This window comes from Mobula birostris, chromosome 12 (assembly GCF_030028105.1).
Source record: "Mobula birostris isolate sMobBir1 chromosome 12, sMobBir1.hap1, whole genome shotgun sequence".
In the NCBI taxonomy this organism is placed as follows: Eukaryota; Metazoa; Chordata; class Chondrichthyes; order Myliobatiformes; family Myliobatidae; genus Mobula; species Mobula birostris.
Window position 1 is genome coordinate 45168158 of NC_092381.1, and position 24581 is coordinate 45192738.

Here is a 24581-nt window from a genome sequence, read left to right on the forward strand (position 1 = left end):
TGAAGTCAACAACCAATTCCTTCGTCTTGCTGACATTGAGGGATAGGTTATTGTCTTCGCACCATGCCACCAGGTTCTTAATTTCCTCTCTGTACTCAAACTCATCATTACCCGAGATACAGCCTACAATTGTTGTGTCATCAGCTAACTTATATATTGAGTTTGATGGAAACTTGGCTACACAATCATGGGTGTACAGTGAGTACAGCAGGGGGCTGAGTACACAGCCTTGTGGGGCACCGGTGCTCAGAGTGATTGTAGAGGAGAGCTTGTCCCCTATTTTCACAGCCTGGGTCCTGTCTGTGAGGAAATTGAAGATCCAGCTGCAGATCTCAGTGTTACGGCCTAGGTTCCGGAGCTTAGGAATCAGTTTATTTGGAATGATGGTATTAAAGGCAGAGCTGGAGTCAATGAAAAGGAGCCTTACGTATGCATCTTTATTCTCCAGGCGTTCTAAGAAGGAATGTAGGGCCAGAGAGATGGCATCTGCCACTGACCTGTTGCTCCAGTAGGCGAATTGCAAAGCATCGAGGTTGACCGGTAGGCTGTGGTTGATGTGTGCCATAACCAATCTCTCAAAGCACTTCATAGCAATTGATGTCAGAGCCACAGGTCGATAGTCATTCAGGCATGCCACCTTGCTCTTCTTCGGCACTGGGATTATCATTGCCTTCTTAAAACACAAGGAGATCTTAGACTGAAGCAAGGAGCAGTTGAAGATGTCAGCAAACACTCCAGCTAGCTCGCTTGCACAGGCCCGGAGAACCCGTCCTGGGACGTCATCTGGGCCCGTCGCCTTCCTTGGATTTATCTTCAGGAAGGCCCTTCTAACGTCCTCTTCGGTGACGATGAATCTCAATGCCACCAGGTCCGGTTCATCCGGAGGGAGCGGGAAGCTCCTCTTCTTGCGTAGAATACGTTAAGTTTGTCAGGAAGAGAAGTGCCACAGTTATTGATGTTCCCAGCCTTTTCTTTGCGCCCAGTGATCTCACTTAGACCCTGCCATAGTCTACTGGCATCCCTCTGATTAGCTTGGGCTTCCAACTTGGCTCGATATTGCCTCTTGGCGCCCTTAATGGCTTCCCGGAGTTCACGCCTGGATTCCATATAGCGACTGGTATCCCCGGACCTAAAAGCCACAGCTCTAGCCTTTAAAAGGGACTTGACCTCATAATTCATCCAAGGTTTCCAGTTAGGGAATACCCGGATCGTCTTGCGAGACACGCAGTATGAAGAGCAGCTTCCTTGGTTTCCTGGACACAGTGTTCCCTGGTTGGGAGAGGCTGTGTGCCCACACGTGCACCTGCTACATATACTTCCAGTTCCTGGTCCTCAATGGTGACCAATCCCTGCTTCAGTTTCTCAATGTGTGGAAGCTCAGCTCTTGGCAGATGTGGTCCATAGACATTGGCCTGTACCACTATGCCATTGACTCTATGTGATGTACCCTTTCCAGCGAGAGTTTCCTCAAGTCTATCGATATTGTCCCATGCAAGATTGGTGAAGACATGAGGCTTGATGGAGGCTGGAAGTACAACTCTCTGGTTGGAGGTTGTTGCTAGCTTTTGGAGTCACAGAGCAGTGTCGTTCTTTTCAAGTCGGGAGTAAGACACCCCATGTCCAAGCCTGTTCAGTGTTTGGATGAGCTCAGTGTTACCCGTCAAGTGTTTTTACTGCATAAGGAAGTAGAAGGTGCTTTGGAGGTTTATGTTGACCACATGTCACAGCTACCACCACTGCAATGCTATCACATATCTTTTAGCACTAGGGGTGTATACCTTGTCAAAATTCACTAAGAATTATTCCCCCCAGATAGTACCGGTGGCCCAAGTTTGGGGTCCCGGCTCACGGACAAACTAGGGAACCATACAATAGTCATACATCAGCAGGATGCAGTTATTTCCCAGACTTTTTCCACTGCTCAAGAAGGAATTTCTAGGAATCATAATAAAAGTGGGCAAGTTTAAAATGAATTGCCTTGTGTAGAGCAAATACATTAAACATTAAGCTGGGAAATAAAGGAAATCTGTGAGAATATGTAAATGAAATGAAAAAACAAGCCTAAATACAAGCATCAGTGACAATGATACTAAAAGTTTCAAGTTTACTTTTTATGATGTTCACATTACCTAGTTCAAACTAAGAAAACAAGTTTAATCTTTCCTGCACAGACCATGTTAAATTAGTGTGCAGTACCCTCTGCTGGATAACTTCAGTTACTTAACATAGGCCCAGATAGCGCAGATTCCTGCCGGGAGTTCAACATAGCTGCTCAATGCAACACAGTGCTCAGACAATAGATCATCAGTCCCCCTCCTTTGCTATCAAATCAAGAAGCAAAACACAATTGTGCTGAGATAACAGACTTTAAGTAATTCACATTTCTCAATGCAGCTTTACACTTGCCACGTCACTGGAATCGGGTCATTTGCCGATGCAGTCACAGCTGACCTGCAGGGGAATTGGAGCTGGTCAGAAAGATCAAGTCATTGTGGTCCATGTGAGTACCAATGACATAGGCAGAACAAGCAGAGGATTTGCTGAGGAAATTTGCGCAATTAGGGACTAAATTTAAAAGCACAACCAAAAAGGTAGTAATCTCTACACTGCTACCTGAGCTACATGCAATTGGCACAGGATCAATAAGATTAGTGTTAAATGTGTGCTCAAAGACTGCTGTAGGAGAAGTGGGTGTATGACATTGGCACCAGTAGTGGGGAAGGAGGGTGCTCTTCCAACGGGGTGGGCTGCACCTGAAACCAGGAAACTGGTAAATCACATAACTAGGGCCATGGACAGAGCTTTAAACTAAATAATAAAGGGATGGATTCAATAGATTAGAAAAATATGGATAAAGCAAAAAGGGAAGAAGTTGCTGAAGACTCCAAAGTTAAAAAAAGACTAAGTTTATTAAGGGATAAGAATTTAACTTCAGGCAACATGGAGACAAATTTGAGAAGGGTGGCAAATACAGGACTTAAGTTGTTATATTTGAATGCACAGTATATGAAACAAGGTGAATGAGATTATACTGCAGTTAGAAATTGTCAGGTATGACATTAAGGGCATCACAGAGCTGTGGCTGAAAGATCACAGCTAGAGGCTAAACATCCAAGGGCACACATCCTATCAAAATAAGAGGGGCAGATATGGGGGAATTCAATAGTTTGAGAGGGAGAAGCTAAAATTAGATGTGTTAGTATTACAGTTAAGTAAAGTTCACGGCAGAGGCACGAGAGGAGATAGCCAAAATTGATTGAAGGAGATGCTAGCAAGAATGATTCCAATGTAGTAATAGCAGGAGTTTCTGGTAGCAATTTGGAAGTCGCAGGAATAGTTCACCACAAAGAAACAGCAGCATTCCAGAGGATGGGGCAACCATGGCTGACAAGGAAAGTCAAAGACAGCATAAATCCAAAAAGAGAGGGCATATATCACAAAAGGTAATAGGAATCTAGAGGATTGGGAAACTGTTAAAAACCAACAGAAGGCAATGTAAGCAGCAATAAGGGATGAAAACATGAAATATAAAGGAAAGCAAATAACATAAAAGAGGATACCAAAAGATTTTTCAGATACAAGGTGTAAAAAACATGCAAGAATGGACATCCAGACCACCGGAAAATTGTATTGGAGAAGTAGTAATGGGGAAAATAAAGAAATGGTTGATAAAATGAATAGGTATTTTGCAGTCTTCACTGTGCAAGACACTAGCAACATGCCAGAAATTTTAGAGTGTTAGAGGGCAGAAGTGAGTGAGCTGCTATTACTAAACAGAAGGTGCTTGGGAAGCTGCAAGGTCTGAAGGTGAATAATCACCTAAACCAGATGGACTATACCACCAAGTTCTCAAAGAGACCACCAAAGAGATTATGGAACATTAATAATCATTCAAGAATTGCTAGTCAAGAACGATTCCAGAGGACTGGAAAATTGCAAATATCACTCCACTCCTTAAAACAAAAAGAGAGAGGTAAAGGACTTCAGTAAGATCTTAAGAGTCCAGTATTACAGATGAGATTTCACAATACTTGGAAGAACATGATAAAATAAATTGAAGTCAACATGGTTTCGTTAAGGGGAGATCCTCCCTGACCAATCTGTTAGAATCCTTTAAGGAAGTGACAAGCAAGATAGACAAAGGAGAGTAACTTGATGTTGTCTGCTTGGATTTTCAGAAGGTTTACGATAAGGTGCCTCACATATGGCTGTTTAACAAGATAAGAACCCATGGTGTTACAGCCAGCATGGATTTTCAGAAGGTTTACGACAAGGTACCTCACATATGGCTGTTTAACAAAATAAGAACCCATGGTGTTACAGCCAGCATGGATAAAAGATTGGCTGACTGTCAGGTGGGAATAAAGGAGGCCTTCTCTGGTTGACAGCTAGTGACTAGTGGTGGTCCCCAAATGTCAGTGTTGGGTCCATTACTTTTCACATTATGTTAATGATTTGGATGATTGAACTGATTGCTTTTTGGCCAAGTTTGTATATGAAACAAAGATAATTGGAAGAGCATGTAATGTTGAATAAGCAGTAATTCTGCAGTAGAATTTGGATAAGTTGAGAGAATGGGCAAAAATACAGTATATGGAAATGTATGGTAATGCACTTTGGTAGAAGGAACAAAGATATCAACTATTTTCTAAATGGGGAGAGAATTCAGAAATCACAGATGCAAAGGGTCTTGGGAATCCTTGCGCAGGATTCTATGAAGGTTAAGTTGCAGGTTGAGTCAGTGGTAAGGAAGGCAAATGCGATGTTAGCATTCATTTGGAGAGGACTGGAGTACAAAAGAAAGGAACCAATGCTGAGGCTTTATAAGACAGTGGTCAGACTATACTTTATACTTACACTTTATACTTTATTGTCATCAAACAATTGGTACTAGAACGTACAATCATCACAGCAATATTTGATTCTGCACTTCACACCCCCTGGGTTACAAATATTAAATATTAAAGATATTAAAAATAGTTAAAATTAGAAAATATTAAAAATGTAAATTATTAATCATAAATAGAAAATAGAAAAATGGGAAGTAAGGTAGTGCAAAAAAACCGAGAGGCAGGTCCAGATATTTGGAGGATACGGCCCAGATCCGGGTCAGGATCCGTTCAGCAGTCTTATCACAGTTGGAAAGAAGCTGTTCCCAAATCTGGCCGTACGAGTCTTCAAGCTCCTGAATCTTCTCCTGGAAGGAAGAGGGACGAAAGGTCTGTTGGCTGGGTGGGTCGTGTCCTTGATTATCCTGGCAGCACTGCTCCGACAGCATGCGGTGTAAAGTGAGTCCACGGATGGAAGATTGGTTTGTGTGATGTGCTGCGCCGTGTTCACGATCTTCTGCAGCTTCTTTCGGTCTTGGACAGGACAACTTCCATACCAGGTTGTGATGCACCCTAGAAGAATGCTTTCTATGGTGCATCTATAAAAATTAGTGAGGGTTTTAGGGGACAGGCCAAATTTCTTTAGCTTTCTCAGGAAGTAAAGGCGCTGGTGGGCCTTCTTGGCATTGAACTCTGCTTGATTGGACCAAGTCAGGTCATTTGTGATAGTGACCCTGAGGAACTTAAAGCTTTTGACCTGTTCCACTTGCGCACCACCGATGTAAATTGGGTCGTGCAGTCCACTACTCCTTCTGAAGTCAACAACTAATTCCTTCGTCCTGCTGACGTTAAGGGATAGGTTATTGTCTTCGCACCATGCCACCTGGTTCTTAATTTCCTCTCTGTACTCAAACTCATCATTACCCGACATACGGCCTACAATTGTTGTGTCATCAGCAGACTTATATATTGAGTTTGATGGAAACTTGGCTACACAATCATGGGTGTACAGTGAGTACAGCAGGGGGCTGAGTACACAGCCTTGTGGGGCACCGGTGCTCAGAGTGATTGTAGAGGAGAGCTTGTCCCCTATTTTTACAGCCTGGGTCCTGTCTGTGAGGAAGTTGAAGATCCAGCTGCAGATCTGAGTGCTAAGGCCCAAGTTCCAGAGCTTAGGAATCAGTTTATTTGGAACAATGGTATTAAAGGCAGAGCTGTAGTCAATGAAAAGGAGCCTTACGTATGCATCTTTATTCTCCAGGTGTTCTAAGGAGGAACATAGGGCCAGAGAGATGGCATCTGCCGTTGACCTGTTGCTCCGGTAGGCAAATTGCAAAGCATCGAGGTTGACTGGTAGGCTGTGGTTGATGTGTGCCAAAACCAATCTCTTGAAGCGCTTCATAGCAATTGACGTCAGAGCCACAGGTCGATAGTCATTCAGGCACGCCACCTTACTCTTCTTCGGCACTGGGATTATCGTTGCCTTCTTAAAACACGAGGGGATCTTAGACTGAAGCAAGGAGCAGTTGAAGATGTCAGCAAACACTCCAGCTAGCTCGCTTGCACAGGCCCGGAGAACCCGTCCTGGGACGTCATCCAGGCTCGTCACCTTCCTTGGATTTATCTTCAGGAAGGCCCTTCTAACGTCCTCCTTAGTGACGATGAATCTCAACGCCACCACGTCCGGTTCATCCGGAGGGAGTGGGACGCTCCTCTTCTGTTCGAATCTTGTATAGGATACGTTAAGTTCGTCAGGAAGAGAAGCGCCACAGTTATTGATATTCCCAGCCTTTTCTTTGCGCCCAGTGATCTCATTTAGACCCTGCCATAGTCTACTGGCATCCCTTTGGTTAGCGTGGGCTTCCAACTTGGCTCGATATTGCCTCTTGGCGCCCTTAATGGCTTTCCGGAGTTCACACCTGGATTCCGTGTAGCGACTGGTATCCCTGGACCTAAAAGCCGCAGCTCTAGCCTTTAAAAGGGACTTGACCTCATAACTCATCCAAGGTTTCCGGTTAGGGAATACCCAGATCGTCTTGCAAGACACATAGTCCTCCGTGCATTTCCAAATAAAGTCCGTGACAGCTGAGGCATACTCATCGAGGTTAGCTGCCGAGTCCTTGAATACTAACCAGTCCACCGATTCAAAGCAGTCACGGAGGACCTCATCCATTTCCTCCGTCCAATGCGACACTATTTTTGACACCGTGACCTCCTGCTTCAGTTTCTGTTTGTAAGCCGGAGTTTTGAAGTTTTATGCGCAACGGGCCCTGCAGCTAAGGAAGGGTGTGCTGGCAGAGGAGGCTTACAAGAATAGTCCTGAGAAGGGACTTGGATGCACTCCAATTTGCCTACCGTCACAACAAGTCAACAGCAGATGCTATTTTCATTAGCTTTATACTTAATTCTGAAGCATCAGTTCGGATGCCAATATTTCCTCCACAATGTCCCTCAGAACATTTGCACCACAAGGCTGTATGCTTAGCACCCTACTCTACTCACTTTATACTTACCACTATGAGGCTAAGCACAGCTCCAATGCCATATTTATGCTCACCACAGGAAGGCTGTGGGACAGGTGACAGAGGAGTGCTGGGGAGTCTTGTTAGCATGAGTGCAGACACACTCAGCCCTGAGACAACAGGCAAGGTCATTTGATTCCAAACAACTGGTTTATTGATCATTACAGAATGCCTCTGTGCTGCTTCCTGCTCCCTCTCCTCTCCTCTCCCTTCCCCTTTACCCAAACATGATTCTCTCTCCCTGCCCCTTTCCCACTCTCAGTCTACAATAGAGACCTATATTAGAGTCTAATTTATCATCACTCACATCATGAATTTTTTTTGCAGCAGCAGTACAGGGCAATACATAAAACTACTACAGTACTGCAGAAATGTGTCAGGTATCCCAGTTATATATATGTACCTGCAGAGTACTGTAGTGTCTTTTTCTATTTCCCCAAGTAAAACTTTGACAAACCTCTATAGATATGTGGTGGAGAGTATATTGACTGGTTATATCACAGCCTGGTGTGAAAACACCCAATGCCCTTGAATGAAAAATCCTTTCAGAAGTAATGGGTATGGCCCAGCCCATCACAGGTAAAGTCCTCCCCACTGCCGAGCTCATCAGTACAGAGTGCTGTTGCAGTAAAGCAGTATCCACCATCAAAGAACCTCACCATCCAGACCATACCGTCTTCTTGCTGTTGCCATCAGGAAGAACGTACAGGAGCACACCACCAGGCTCAGGAACAGATATTATCTCTGAACCACCAGGCTCTTGAACCAGAGGGGATAACTTCACTTGCCCCATCACTAAACTGTTAATACAACCTATGAACTCGCCTTCAAGGACTTTTCATTTCATATTCTCAATATTTATTGCACTTTTTTAACTTTATTTTTGCACAGTTTGTTGTCTTTTGCACATTGGTTGTTAGTCCAGCCTGTTGGGTATGCGCTTTCATTGATTCTATTACATTTCTTGGATTTACTGTCTATTCCTGCAAGAACACGAATCTCAGGGTTGCACATGGTGACATCCACGTACTTTGAAATTTCTGATTCTGGGAATGAAAGAATTAATGTATGAAAAGTGTTTGATAGCTCTGGGCCTGTCTCGGACCAGAGGGCACAGCCTTAGGATAAAAGAAAACCCCTGTAGTCCAGGGGTTCCCAACCTTTTTTATGCCATGGACCAACACTATTAAGCAAAGAGTCAGTGGACCCCAGGTTGGGAACCCCTGCTAAAGAGTAAAGATGAGGAGGAATTTCTTTAAACAGAGGGTGGTGAATTTGTGAAATTCATTGTAAAAGACGCTGTGGAGGCCAAGTCATTGTCTATGGTTAAAAGCCGAGTTTGACGGGTTCTTGATCAGTAAGGGTGTCAAAGCTTGCAGAGGGAAAGCAGGAGACTGGGATGAGAGAAAAATAAATCAGCCATTATCAGTAGGTAGAGCGAACTTGATCAGTGCATGGCCTAATTCTACTCTTAGGTCTTATTTGTTGTGTTCTTGGACTGAAAATATCGTTTATAAACACAAGAAATTCTGCAACACACACAAAAGTCAGGGAAGATCAATGGAGATAAATATCCAATCAACGCTTCAGGCCGGAACCCTTTATCAGGATTGCCCTATGAAGGGTCTCGGCCCAGAACATCAACTCCATAGACGCTGTCTGACCTACTGAGTTCCTCCAGCATTCTGTGTGTTTTGCTGAAAAGGTAGTTTGACCATTTTAAATTTTATGCAACAGCACATACTGCTCGGTGAGAAAGCAGATAGCGTTACTGCCTCACTATTTCAGAAACCCAAGTTTGATCCCAATTTTCGTGGCTGACTGTGTGGATATTCCTCTCATGACTGGTCGAGTTCCCTCACACGTCAGAAAAGCATCGTGGCTGGTGGTCGAAATAATTACTGAACATTGCCTTAGTGCGGATGTAGGAGTTGACGCATATGCAGTAGAGAGAGTTTACAAGAATGTACATGGGAGAAATGAATTGAAGGGATTGTACTGTCAGCCAATTTAGATCTAATGTCTTCAAATACATTTTAAGTAAATCATACATTTTAAAGTGTCTTTCTTTTGTATTATTTAAATTTCTTTTCATTTGCTTTTAAGTACTAAATTAGTGGTAGAGGTAACCACCACACATAAAAGGAGGGGAGGGTTGGATTCTAAGAAAATGGGCCATATTACAATTGTCTGTAACAAGAAGCCTCATCATCTGCACATGCCAAGAAATACAAATTGAAAAGTATTGAATTAATTTTTTTTTTGCAAAGAAATTTTTCAAGAGTAACCTTTTATTCCATCTCTCAAATTTATGGCCAGCAATTTTTGAATTCTGTACAGGTGAATCTCTGTAACCTGCTTGGTTGTAATGTTGTCCTGGAATTAGTACATCAGTAGCCACCCCCAAAAACTAGTCACCTAAAGGTAGAAGGCTAGTCCACTGTGGACGTTCTATCAAGTAAGGCTAGACAGACTGGTTTCTGTATTCCATAGAGTTTAGAAGCACAAAGAGTGACCTCATTCAATTATAGAAGAACCTAAGGGGGATTGACCAGGTTGATGTTGAGAAGTTTTCACAAGTGGAAGAACACAAACAAGAGGATATAACTACAGGGGGTGTGGGTGCGGTTATTTAAAACTGAGGTAATTGAAAGTTTCTTCTCACAGAGGGTGATCAATCTCTGGAATTTGCTGCCTCTATGATAGTGTAAGCTAGATCACTGGAAGAATTTAAAATGGAGGGGGATAATTATTTGATCATTTGAGGAATAGGTAGCATAGATCAGCCATGACTGTATTAAAGAGTGAAGTAGATTGAGGGGCCTGATGGCCTATGCCTGTTCTTAATTTCTTGCATGTTCTGTCTTGAACTACAGCCATGACAGTAACTTCTGAAAACCAATTTATCACGCAGGGCTGCAAAAGATTAGTGTAGTTATAAGGAGAACCGGGTGGTGGTAGTAGCTGAAAGGGGGATGGGTATATGAACTGGAGGAAAGGCTCAATAACTGACTACAAGTCAAAATTCCAGCAAGAATGACGAACATATTAAACTCAAGGTTCTCTGGTTTAAAAACTAATACCTTGGCAAGAAGACTATTGGGTTGAAGATAATGTGTAACCTGTTACTAATGCAGTGGATTCCGATTAATTGGGACCAATACATTTTGGTTGCTCCAATTAGCTGAAGTTTCATGGAAAAAAATTTTCAAAAATAAACTACCATTTTAGCAGAATAACAAATTAGGTTCTTAAAGGAAATACAGAACAAATAAGATTATCAATACCACTGCAGTACTATAAAATTGTGTATTAGTTCCTAATAGTTATTGACAGAGGAATTCATCCAGTGTACACTGATGTGTTCGTTTGAGTGACTGTAAACGAACAAAATTGGCACAGACCACCTAGTGTAGGTACTGGATTGTCTTCACACAAGGCTATTGACGATTGCATCCTCCAAATATTTATTTTCATTGTATAGGTCGACCTTCACTAATCCAACTACTTGTAATCCGGTTCCTTTGATAATCTCCACTGATTTCAAATTTTCCGCGCAACTGTAATTTTAAATTTCCCGGGCCACCGTACCAATCTGCCGCGCATTGTTTTGGTTGTGCTAGAACTGTTCACGCGTTGTCGCGCTCTTGTAAGCACAGACAGGCGATTCCTGCATTTATTAATATCATTTATGTGAGGCGTGGCCGCCCGGCACCTGCCCATCTCACCGGCCAGCAGTGGGGGAGCTGGTACGTGCTGGGTCTGTCCGCTTCTCGCCCGCCTGCCGGCAGTCATGCACTGCCCTCCGGCACTGCCCGGCCAGCGCCCCATTCTCTTCTGCCTACGACCTCAGATCAGACATGGCAACCCGCTGAATTTAAGCAGATTACTAAGCAGAGGAAAAGAAACTAATGAGGATTCCCTCAGTAACTGCGAGTGCAATGTAGCTTTTGGGGTAACTGTTAGTCTGTGTCTTTGCTATCGCTTAGCTCACGCTTGAGTGCTGGTAGTGGATGCGCTTTATTTTTTTTGCCAGTGGGGGGGATTGTTGCTCGCTGCCACTTACGCGCGGGAGGGAGGGGAGCGGGGGGGGGGGAAGAACTTAGGGGTTCTAACATTTAACTGTTGTTCATTTTTGGGGGCACTCCTCTGTTTTCGTAGATGGTTGCAAAGAAAAAGCATTTCAGGAAGTATATTGTATACATTTCTCTGACATTAAATGAACCTTTGAATCCTTTGATATTTTAAAGGTATGATGAGGCAGTTAGCTATTGCTTCATGTGATCCTTCTGTAATTCGGCATTTTCACTAATCCGGCACTCCTCAGGTCCCAATGGTGCTGGATTATAGAAGGTCGACCTGTAACATTCAAGATGATTGTTGATACCTTCAGATTTTTCATAGTTCCTGACTTGCTGAAGTAGTGAAATCATTTCATTTTCACTCTCGGACATTTCTGGCATCTCCAAGCCTGAATGCTTGAAACTGCAGTCAGCAAAATGGTTCTGAATTGTCTTACTGCTTATTTCCCACCAACTATCAGTGAGAAAAATCATTGCTTTTTGAACACAAGCATGCACAACTGATGCCATTTAAAAACTGTTCACTCTATGCACAGTGCTGTGACTAAAGCCACACAAGTGCACACATCTGACATTAGTTAGAAACGGTTCAGCAACAGGCTCCTGCCCCATTTAAGCCTCTTGGTGTTGCAAATAAACAAAGGGAATCCTGGCTATTTTCTCAATTTTTTTTTTTGTTTTTTTTTTTAAGAGCTGTCCAAAATAAGTAGGTGTCCAAAATAAGTAGCTGCCCCAATTAAGTAATTGCCCGATTAATTGGAACACTCTGTATAGACATGAATAAATTCATCAAGTTGACATTCCAGAAGCAGATCCCAACAATTCAATTGGAAGGTGAACCTCCTTCCAAACAAAATCAAAATGCAAAGGGAATTATAAGACAACTCATAGGGAAATCCAGAATTTCCCAAATGTAACTTTGGAAAAGGAAAGACTACACCAACCTTGATAGTGAAGAGAAGTATTCTACCACGAGATACCATATTTAAGAAAAGGATCATAGCTTCATCTTCGTGGGGTGAATAGGTATCAAAGACACGTTTGGCCATAACATGACCCTGTTTAAAGAAAGAACAATTTACTACCATTAGTATACTTGGTAACTAAAAAAAAAAAGCTGCCTTTTAATATTTTAAAACAATAAGACATTAAAAAATTAACTATTACAGTACACCTTTCACACAAGTGGGACTGCACAACAAATCCATTTGGTTTAAATGCAGCCTGAAAATTAAGTAGGTTAAATATTAAAAATGTCTAAAAGTGCCTGCATTTGAAAAAAATGCACAGACAACATACAACATCTTGAGGAACATCACTATCCTCACTGAAAGCAAATCAGTATGAGTACCAGAGTTTAAAGCAGTTAAAAGGAACATTCAATTATAATGATGAAGACCGGTGCTGCTGAATTAGCCACACCTCAATATGCTCCCATGCTGTTAAAACACTGGCTGCTGCTTAATAATGTGGAAATTTACTCAGGTGTCCTGTTCATAAAAAATTGGAAAATCAATACAGCTTTTTAATCACCCAATCAACTCTCAATCATCAGTAATGTGAAGAATAGAAAATATTGTCAGTGCTACTTAATGACATCACTCCATTTATGGTTTGCCAGGACCAGTTCTGTTCCAGGTTTCATCACAGCCTTGGTATCAACAGGGACTCATTAACTCATTTTGCAAAGTGAGTGCCCTCAAAATCAAGGTATATTTGACTGAATGAAATATCAAAGAGTCTTGGTAAAACTAAAGTCAGAGGATGGACATCACTGGAAAAGCACTCCAGTGGCAGGAGTCATATTCCTTAGAGAATGATAGTCACTGCCTTTGGAGACCAACATACTCTCTCAAAGATATAACTGCATGAATTCCTCAAGTCAATATCTGAGACCTAACCATCTTCAGCTGCTTCATCAATGAATTCTGAGCTCCTGATGGAAGGAACATTATTAGCCTAGGAAGGGCCTGGGACACTGCCTCGAATAATTTCTGCAGTGATATCTTTAGGCTGATACGTTGATTTCCAATGGTAATGACCATCTTTTTTCTTCAAGTGGCTCTAGCCAATGCAGCACTTTTCCCTTGATATCCACTGACTTCAGTTCAGTTAATATTCCTTGATGCTTCAATCAGTCAAATACTACCCCCATGTCAAGGGCAATCACTCTCACCCAACGTGGAATTTCATATTTTACCAGAGCACCAATGAGCACCATTACTTTGCTGATCAAGTGAAGACAAACTACATTGCAAGTGACTCACACTGGATTGATCCTACTCTTCATGAACAAGTTCTACCTGAATTGAGTTGAATTGAATTGACTTTATTACTTACATCCTTCATATACACGAGTAAAAATCTTTACGTTACATCTCAGTTTAAATGTGCAATTTATAGTAATTTATAATAAATAGTATGTACAACAGGACAGTCAAAATAACATCGAAATACAGTTGCGTCAGCATAAATTAATCAGTCTGATAGTCCGGTGGAAGAAGCTCTCCTGGAGCCTGTTGGTCGTGGCTTTTATGCTGTGGTACCGTTTCCCGGATGGTAGCAACTGGAACAGTTTGTGGTTGGGGTGACTCGGGTCCCCAGTGATCCTTCGGGCCTTTTTTACACACCTGTCTTTGTAAATGACCTGAATAGTGGGCTGTCCGCACCACTCTCTGCAGAGCCCTGTGATTGAGGGAAGTACAGTTCCCATACCAGGCAGTGATGCAGCCAGTCAGGATGCTCTCAATTGTGCCCCTGTAAAAAGTTCTTAGGATCTGGGGGCCCATACCAAACTTCTTCAACTAACTGAGGTGAAAGAGGTGCTGTTGTGCCTTTTTCAAAACACAGCCGGTATATACAGACCACATGAGCTCCTCGGTGATGTTTATGCCGAGGAACTTATAGCTGTTCACCCTCTCAACCCTAGATTCATTGATGCCAATAGGGGTTAGCCCGTCTCCATTCCTCCTGTAGTACACAACTAACTCCTTTGTTTTTGCGACATTGAGGGAGAGGTTGTTTTCTTGACCCCACTGTATCAGGATGACGACTTCTCTGTAGGCTGCCTCATTATTATTTGAGATTAGTATCGTTAGTGAATTTAATTAGCAGATTGGAGCTGTGGGTGGCGACATAGTCATGAGTATACAGAGAGTAAAGGAGGATGCTTAGGGCACAGCCCCGAGGGGCACCTGTATTGAGGGTCAGAGGGTCAGAGGTGCAGAAGTGAGGGAGCCCACTCTCACCACCTACCGACGGCCTGACAGAAAGTCCAGGATCCAGCTACACAAGGCAGGGTGAAGGCCGAGGTCTCTGAGCTTCTTGTCGAGCCTGGAGGGAATTATGGTGTTGAATGCTGAACTGTAGTCCAAGAACAGCAGTCTCACATAAGCATCCTTCTTCTCCAGGTGTGTAAGTGTGGTGTGTAGAGCAGTGGCTATTGCATCATCTGTCAGTTGCGTCAGTAAGAGAATTGTAGAGGGTCCAGTGTGGGTGGTAGCATGCTGCAGATGTAGTCCTTGACCAACCTCTCAAAGCATTTGCTTATTATTGAAGTGAGTGCGACAGGACGCCAGTTGTTCAGACATGTTACTTTGGTCTTTTTAGGTACAGAAACAATGGTGGATATTCTGAAGCAGGAGGCACTCTATACTGGGAGAGGGAGAGATTAATAGTACCTGGGCAGTATTCTGCATTGTCAAGACCATTTCAGTATGCTGGGGCATTCTAGAATCCAAAATACAGCTCAAAGTCAGGACTGCTTTGTGCTGATTAATGTAATGTCATCTATGTTATTACCATCCAACTGGATAGCCAAGTGTCAAGTTAGTGCTGCATGAGAAATGAACTGCCTACTGAATACACTTTGGTACTAGTAATCAATGCACACAGCACTATCAAATGTGAGATATGCCTGCAGCTATAAGAAAAAAACATGAACGTGTGACTTGCATAGACTTCAAGAGGCAAACTGGCACCTGTAATGTCAAATAGAAATTGAGGTGGGGTCCAAGCTTGTGTCTATAATCATCTTAACTACAGTTCTTCATTGTGGACAATGACCAGGAAAACCTTATTTATTAATTTCTTAATTTTAAACATGCCTCATATCACCCTATGATTTACATTCCCTCAGCAAAATGAAAAAGCCCAAGATACCAATAGATTATTTACAAAGCCCACCTCCAGAAAAGTTGGGATATTTTCCAAAATTCAATAAAAACAAAAATCTGTGATATGTTAATTCACATGAACCTTTTTTTAAACTGACAAAAGTACAAAAGATTTTCAATAGTTTTACTGACCAACTTAATTGTATTTTGTAAATATACACAAATTTAGAATTCGATGGCTGCAACACACTCAACAAAAGTTGGGACAGAGTTAAAATAAGATTGAAAAGTGCACAGAATATTCAAGTAACACCAGTTTGGAAGACTCCACATTAAGCAGGCTAATTGGTAGCAGGAGAGGTATCATGACTGGGTATAAAAGTAGCGTCCATCAAAGGCTCAGTCTTTGCAAGCGAGGATGGGTTGTGGCTCACTCCTTTGTGCCAAAATTCGTGAAAGAATTGTTAGTCAGTTCAAAAGGAACATCTCTCAAAGCAAGATTGCAGAGAATTTAGGTCTTGCAACATCTACAGTACATAATATTGTGAAAAGATTCAGAGAATTCAGAGACATCTCAGTGCGTAAAGGGCAAGGTCGGAAACCACTGTTGAATGCGCGTGATCTTCGAGCCCTCAGGCGGCACTGCCTAAGAAACCGTCATGCTACTGTGACAATTATAGCCACCTGGGCTCAGGAGTACTTCGGAAAACCATTGTCACTCAATACAGTCCGCCTCTGCATCCAGAAATGCAACTTGAAACTGTATTATGCAAGGAGAAAGCCATACATCAACTCTATGCAGAAACGCCGGCGAGTTCTCTGGGCCTGAGCTCATCTCAGATGGACCGAAAGACTGTGGAACCGTGTGCTGTGGTCAGGTGAGTCCACACTTCAGCTAGTTTTCGGAAAAAATGGGCATCGAGTTCTCCGTGCCAAAGATGAAAACGACCATCCAGATTGTTATCAGCGAAAGGTGCAAAAGCCAGCATCTGTGATGGTATGGGGGTGCATCAGTGCCCACGGCATGGGTGAGTTGCATGTATGTGAAGGTACCATTGACTCTGAGGCGTATATTAGGATTTTAGAGAGACATATGTTGCCATCAAGGCGACATCTCTTCCCAGGACGTCCATGCTTATTTCAGCAACACAATGCCAGACCACATTCTGCACGGGCTACAACAGCGTGGCTTAGTAGACACAGAGTGCGTGTGCTTGACTGGCCTGTTGCCAGTCCAGATCTATCTCCTATTGAAAATGTATGGCGCATCATGAAGAGGACAATCAGACAACGGAGACAACGGACTGTTTTTTTTTAGTAATATAATTTTTATTGAGTTTTCAAAAAGAATACATGAAAAGATAAAATCTACCCTCCCCTCTCCCCTTAACCCTCCCCCCCCCATATATAGTCCTACCTAATAAGAAAGAAAAGAGAAAAAAAAAGAAGAGCCGCCTGGGTGTTGGAAGGTTTCCACATGCTCCATGGGATTCAAAATAAATTTGGTATAATTATTCGTTACTTTCTCCAAGGGACCAAGATCTTTATCGGAGCACTTGAATATGCCATCCTATCTTTTGTAAATAAAGGCGCCAAATATTCAAAAATGTTACATATTTATCTCTTAAATTATAAGTAATTTTTTCGAGTGGAATAGAACTAGCCATTTCATTATTCCAACGATCCATACTTAAATACAAATCAGATTTCCAAGTAACTGCTATAGTCTTCTTAGCTACTGCCAATGCAATTTTTATAAATTCTTTCTGATATTTATCCAATTTAAGTTTCGGCTTTATCCTTTCAATATCACCTAATAGAAATAATACAGGGTTATGTGAAAGTTGAGTTCCAGTAATTTGTTCCAATAAGACTCTTAAATTTATCCAAAAAGGTTGAATTTTAAAACAAGACCAAGTAGAATGTAAAAAAGTACCAATTTCTTGATTACACCGAAAGCATTTATCGGATAGATTTGAATTTAATCTATTTATTTTTTGTGGTGTAATATATAATTGGTGTAAAAAATTATATTGTACTAATCTAAGTCGAACATTGTATTTGTCATACTGTCAAGACAGAGTCTTGACCAATTTGTTTCATCAATATTAATATTCAGATCTGTTTCCCATTTTTGCTTTGACTTATGGGTTCCTTGTTTAATTGTCTGTTCTTGAATCAAATTATACATACAAGAAATAAGTTTTTTAATTTTCCCTTTTTGAATTAAAATTTCAATTTCATTAAGCTTTGGCAAAAACATTGTTTGACCCAGCTTACCTTTTAAGTAAGCCCTTAATTGAAAGTAACAAAAGAAAGTATTATTTGATATTTTATATTTATCCTTTAATTGTTCAAATAACATTAATATACCTCGTTCAAAACAATCTCCTATAAATTTAATCCCTTTTTGGTACCAATTATATAAAAGTTGATTGTCCATTGTAAAAGGAATAAGTCTGTTTTGGAACAAAGGTCTCCTTGCTAATAGAGATTTCTGTGTTTCATTATCAACATTTATCTTATTCCATAGATCAATCAAACGTGTTAATATAGGAGATTTTTTCTTTTCCCGTATCCATTTAGATTCCCATTTATATATAAAATCTTCAGGTCTATTTTCTCCTATCTTGTCTAATTCTATTTTAATCCATGCTGGTTTTCGATCATCGAAGAAAGATGCAATAAATCTAAGTTGATTTGCTTTATAATAGTTCTTAAAGTTTGGAAGTTGTAGCCCTCCTAACCCAAATTTACATGTCAATTTTTCCAATGATATTCTTGACATTTTACCTTTCCAAAGAAATTTTCTCACACATTTATTTAACTCTTGAAAAAATTTCTGTGGCAATTGTATTGGTAATGTTTGAAACAAATACTGTAATCTAGGAAATATATTCATTTTTACAACATTGACTCTACCTAATGTTATTGGTAGTATCATCCATTTGTCAAAATCTTCTTGAATTTTTTTCAATAATGGTAAATAATTAAATTTATATAAATTCTTTACATCATTGTCAAGTCTTATACCTAAGTACTTTATACCATTTACCGGCCATCTAAATTGGGTTACTAATCGACATTGACAATAGTCTCCTTTAGTAAGAGGTAAAATTTCACTTTTATCCCAATTTATTTTGTAACCTGATACCTTCCCATATTCATCCAATCTAGAAGATAATTTATGTAACGAATGTTGTGGGTTTGTTAAGTAAATCAAAACATCATCGGCAAAAAGATTAACTTTATATTCCTCCTGATTAACTCTAAAACCCATAATATCTGGATCAATTCTGATTAGTTCTGCTAATGGCTCTATCGCCAGTACAAATAAAACAGGTGATAATGGACAACCTTGTCTAGCTGACCTTTTTAACTGGAATGGTTTTGAAATTTGAGAGTTTGTCACTACTTTAGCCTTAGGGTTAGAATTTAAAGTTTTAATCCAATTTATAAAAGATGTTCCTAACCCATATTTTTCTAACACTTTAAATAAAAAATCCCATTCTAATCTATCAAATGCTTTTTCTGCATCCAAGGCTACTACTATACTCTCCTCGTCCTTTTTTTGTGCCAAATGAATTATACTGAGTAGCCGGGTTACATTATCTGCCAATTGTCTATTTTTAATAAATCCTGTTTGATCCATATGTATTAATTTTGGTAAATATTTAGATAATCTATTCGATAAAATTTTTGCTATTATTTATAATCCGTATTCAATAAAGAAATAGGCCTGTATGATGTTGGTTTCATAGGATCTCTGTCTTTTTTTGGCAATACTATTACAATCGCTGTTGAAAAAGATTCTGGAAGTTTATGTATTTTTTCTGCTTGACGTATTAGTTCCATAAAGAGAGGAAATAATAAATCTTTAAATTTTTTATAAAATTCAGGTGGAAAACCATCTTCTCTTGGAGATTTATTACTTTGAAGTGATCCTAAAGCTTCTTCAACTTCTTTTAATATAAAAGGCATATCTAATCCCTTCTGTTCTTCCAAATTCAATTTTGGAAGAGATACTTGTGATAAAAACCTTTCTATCTCATTAACATCATTTTGGGATTCTGATTGATATAATTCAGAATAGAAATTTTTAAAGGTTTCATTTATTTCAAGAGGTTTATAAGATAGTTTATTTGTCCTTGTTCTAATTGCATTTATTGTTTTGGAAGCTTGTTCTGTTTTCAACTGCCAGGCAAGAATTTTATGTGCTCTCTCACCTAACTCATAATACCTTTGTTTAGTTCTTATAATTGCTTTTTCCATTCTATATGTCTGAAGCATATTATATTGTAACTTCTTATTGACAAGTTGCCTTCGTTTTTCTTCTGACATATATCTTTGAGATTCTTTTTCTATTTTTGTAATCTCTTTTTCCAATTGATCTAGTTCTGCCATATATTCTTTCTTAATTTTAGACATATAACTTATTATCTGGCCCCTAAGATATGCTTTCATCGCATCCCATAATATAAATTTATCATCCACTGAATGAAAATTTGTATCCAAAAAAAATTGAATCTGCTTTTTCATAAAATCACAAAAATCTTGACATTTTAATAATGTTGAATTAAATCTCCATCTATAACCCACTTCTTCCTTATCAGCCGTTATTATTGTCATTAATAAAGGAGAATGATCTGATAATATTCTTGCTTTATATTCCATATTTTTCACTCTGTGTTGAATATGCATTGATAATAGAAAAAAATCTATCCTTGAGTAAGTTTTATGTCTATGGGAATAGAACGAATAGTCTCTTTCTTTAGGATTGATTCTTCTCCATATATCAATCAAATTTAAATCTTTCATCAATGATAAAGTTAGATTTACAACCTTCGATTTTATAACAGCCTTGGTTGATCTATCTAAGACTGGGTCTAAGCAAAAATTAAAGTCTCCTCCAATTAATATTTTTTCATGTGCATCTGCCAAATTCAAAAAAGCTTCTTGTATGAATTTTGCATCATTTTTGTTTGGTGCATAAATATTCATAAAAGTCCATAGTTCAGAAAAAAGTTGACAATGTATAATCACATATCTCCCCGCAGAATCAGTTATTACATTTTGTATTCTAATTGGTAACGTTTTATTGATCAAAATTGCTACTCCCCTCGCTTTTGAATTAAATGAAGCCGCAGCAACACTACCCACCCAATCTCTCTTTAGTTTCTGATGTTCTGTTTCTGTTAGGTGCGTTTCCTGTAAAAAAGCTAAATCTATCTTCATTTTTTTAATATGTGTTAAGATTCTTTTTCTTTTCACTGGTCCATTAAGCCCATTAACATTAAAACTCAAAAAATTCAATAAATTAGTCATTATTCTTAACAAAGTTACTCCAAACTAAAACATTACTTATCTTCTCAACTCTCATAGTTCCTTGGGGAATCTCTTTAAACTTCACCATGTTGCTATGTGTTTCCCTCCCAACCTTCCAGGCAAAAAGAAAAAAAAAGATAGAAAGAATACAAAAAAAGAAAAAACAAAATACCCCCCCACTAATGTTGTGAATGAAAAGATACACAACACTACCCCCTCCATTTTACGGGTCGTGGCAAAAGCCACGCTTGCACACATGATTAGCATAGCAATTGGTCAGTGCTTCTTCCAGCTCCCCCGCAACAAAAAAAAATTATATATATATATATATATATATATATAGGCAAAATTAGTGTTACTATTCCCAACTAATATTCCTCCAATTTTAACCTTTCTTAGCCCCCTCGTATAATTAATAATATATTTATACATTCATCCACCTTCAAAAATCCAACAAGTCCATTCTTTGACCCAATCTTCATCTTCAATCTATCTCGCTCCCCTGGATTTGTTCTTGTATCTGGTGAATATTCAGAGAATCTTGCACAAACTGCTCCGCTTTCTGGTAATCATCAAAAAATCTTTTTTCTCCACCAGGCAAAAAAAATCTTCAAGGTTGCAGGATAACGCAATATAAATTGATAACCATGATCCCATAGGGTTTTTTTCACTGGATTAAATTTCTTCCTTCTCTTCAAAAGTTCATAACTTATATCAGGGTAGAAAAAAACTTTGTTCCCATGAATCATCAATGGCCCTTTTCTATCCTTGGCAGCTCGAGCAGCTGCCTGTAGAATCCTTTCCTTGTCTTGAAATCTTAAGAATTTTATTAAAATCGATCGTGGATATTGGTCATCTTTTGGTTTTGGTCTTAGAGCTCTATGTGCCCACTCAATTTCAATTAGTCGAACCTCCTCTTCCATTTGCAAAACTTCCGGGAACCATCTTTGAAAAAATTCTATTGGTTTTTCTCCCTCCATACCTTCTTTAAGACCAACAATTTTAATATTATTACGTCTACTGAAATTTTCCAACATGTCCACTTTCTCCAAGAGTCGATTTCTTTCCGAGTTCCAGACAAGCAGATCATTTTCTGTTTTTTCCACTCTATCATTCATATGCCCCATTGCTCTTTCCATCTTCTGAAGCTCCTTATCCATTTTGTCCTGTCTTTCCATAACTTTATTATAGCACATCTTCGTATCTCTAAGTTCTTCTCTTACTTTTCTCAGTTCAGCCGTTAATTGCTATATAGCCTCTCTTATGTCTCTATCATCTCCTTTACTTCCAATCGCTTCCAATTCTTCCTCCTCTTCTTCATCTGTATTCTCTGCAGAATCTAATTCTGACTCTGAGTCATTTTCAATTGCAGTGGCTGTCGGTTCTTGTAGTTTGAGTTGTGTTGATTTGCGCATGCGCTCTTCTTTGCGCATGCGCATTTCCGGCATCTTCTTCGGAGAAACCGCTACCACTGCCATTGCTCCCTGTTCTACCGAAGGAGATCCAACCTGAGTCCGAGGCTCCATCGTTGCAGTAGGCCCTTTTTTCTTCCCCTCTCGCGGCTGCTTCGCAACAGCAGACTTCTTTTGTTGCGGTTTAGGAGGCATATCGTAAAGTAGTCTTGCAAAGTTTATAAATAGTTTTCAGAAAATATTTATTAACTTTGTTTTGTTTAAACGGTACTTTGCTGATTTGTTGCAGGAGAGCTGGATTTACACGTCTCAATCCCACGTCATCACGTGACGCCCCCGACCACGGACTGTTGAGCAGCTGAAGTCTTATATCAAGCAAGAATGGACAAAATTTCCAATTGCAAATCTACTACAATTAGTATCCTCAGTTCCAAAACGATTAAAAAGTGTTATTAAAAGGAAAGGTGATGTAACATAATGGTAAACATGCCTCTGTCCCAACTTTTGTTGAGTGTGTTGCAGCCATCAAATTCTAAATTTGTGTATGTTTACAAAATACAATTAAGTTGGTCAGTAAAACTATTGAAAATCTTATCTTTGTACTTTTGTCAGTTAAATAAAGGTTCACGTGAATTAACATATCACGGGTTTTTGTTTTTATTGCATTTTGGAAAAATCCCAACTTTTCTGGAAATGGGGTTTGTAGTTTGGCTAAATAGAGAGAGTTATTTGCAATCAATTATTTGCAATGAATGTGCATTGTTCAGGATATCTAAAAAATCAGTTTGCAAACCCATAGGCTTGTGGGAAGAAGTTTCAGTCTTCCTGTGCCAAACTTACTGTAGCTTGATTCAGAACAATAACGTGTATTCCTCGACTCTGCTCTTTGACTTCATCTTCAAGAACCTACAACACCAGATTAAAAGTGCATGAGTTGTAGCACTGCTCGACTGTCTGTGGAATTAAAATTTTTCTCATGTGTCGGCATGAACAGTTACAAAAACTAATTGATCGGTCTACTAAACAACAAGTAAGCATTCTCCATTTGCCTAAGCAAAAACTGCAAGCTGAAAAACTTCCTTCAGATTAATTACATAGTATAACTTTCATATTAAGGATTTACTTTGTACAAAAAAAAACAGTAATCTGCAGTGAATAAATGCAGTAATTTCCAAGATTAAAGTTCATCTGCATTCAACCAAACACTGGTTTCATAGAGGAATTTGAGATAATAGAAAACTAAAACACCAGTCAAATTGCTGCCTGCATTGTTCAAGTCCTTCTCTCTATCACTCAACACACACTTCTCATTTGATAATCAAGATGAACGGACAGTGAGCTGAATAAATGATTATAAATCTTATTTTCCACCAAGTCTGATACACAAACATTACTCATCTCTTCAGATCAACAGATCTACCAATTAAGAGTTGGGTTAATTAAACTCATCTGGAGTAGATGGTACCATGAATACACCTAATGCATTTTGTTTTTAAAGGAAGGGTTAAGAGAAGGTTCGGGGGGTGGGAGGGGGACTGAATGAGGAGGAAATTTTCCACGGTTCTTCATTACAGTTCAAAGCCAGGATGGCTTCAGTTTCATGCTTGTGTTTGAATTGCCTGCCAGCACTATATTAGGGCTCACATGAATAACGGGCAGGATAAACAAAGGTGAGTCAGTAGACGTTACTTACAAGGATTTTCAAAAGGCAACATGCCACACACAAAGCAGCTAAACAAGATAAAAGCCCATGTTATTACAGGAAAGATACTAGCACGGACAGAAAATTGGCGAAGCGGCAGAAGGCAGAGAGGGAGCTGCAGGTAAGCAGTGTTGTTCCACAGAGGGTTCAGTTGGGTCTGTTGCTTTTCACGTTATATGTTAATGACATGGATGATGAAATTGATGGCTCTCTGGCCAAATTTGCAGATGATACAAAGACAGGGGTGGTATTGTTGAAGATGCAGGGAGTCTGCAGAAGGACTTGGACAGATTAGGAGAATAGAGAAAGAAGTGACAGATGGGATACAGTGGAGGGAAGTGTATGGTTATGCAATTTGGTAAAAGGAATAAAGGCATAAACTATTTTCTAAAGGGGAGCAAATTCAGAAAACAGAAGTGCAAAGAGACCTTGGAGTTCTAGTTCACGATTGCCTAAAGGTTAACTTGCAGGCTGAGTCGGTAGAAAGGAAGGCAAATGCAATGTTAGCATTCATTTTGAGAGAACTAGAATATAAAAGCAACAATATACTACTCAGACTTGAAAATGCATTGATCAGACTACACTTAAAATATT

The 24581-nt window shown here is 39.8% G+C and overlaps 1 protein-coding gene across 2 annotated transcripts in view; it reads right to left on the reverse strand.

The window, feature by feature from the left end:
- pomgnt1 (protein O-linked mannose N-acetylglucosaminyltransferase 1 (beta 1,2-)) overlaps positions 1 to 24581 on the reverse strand; it is an 82877-nt gene that overhangs the window by 50739 nt on the left and 7557 nt on the right. For both annotated transcript variants that reach the window (XM_072273715.1, XM_072273717.1), the window contains exons 4-5: positions 23126 to 23191; positions 12378 to 12491 (exon numbers count right to left, since the gene is read on the reverse strand). In XM_072273715.1, the coding sequence (XP_072129816.1) occupies positions 12378 to 12491; positions 23126 to 23191 (180 nt within the window). The remainder of the gene's footprint in view (positions 1 to 12377; positions 12492 to 23125; positions 23192 to 24581) is intronic.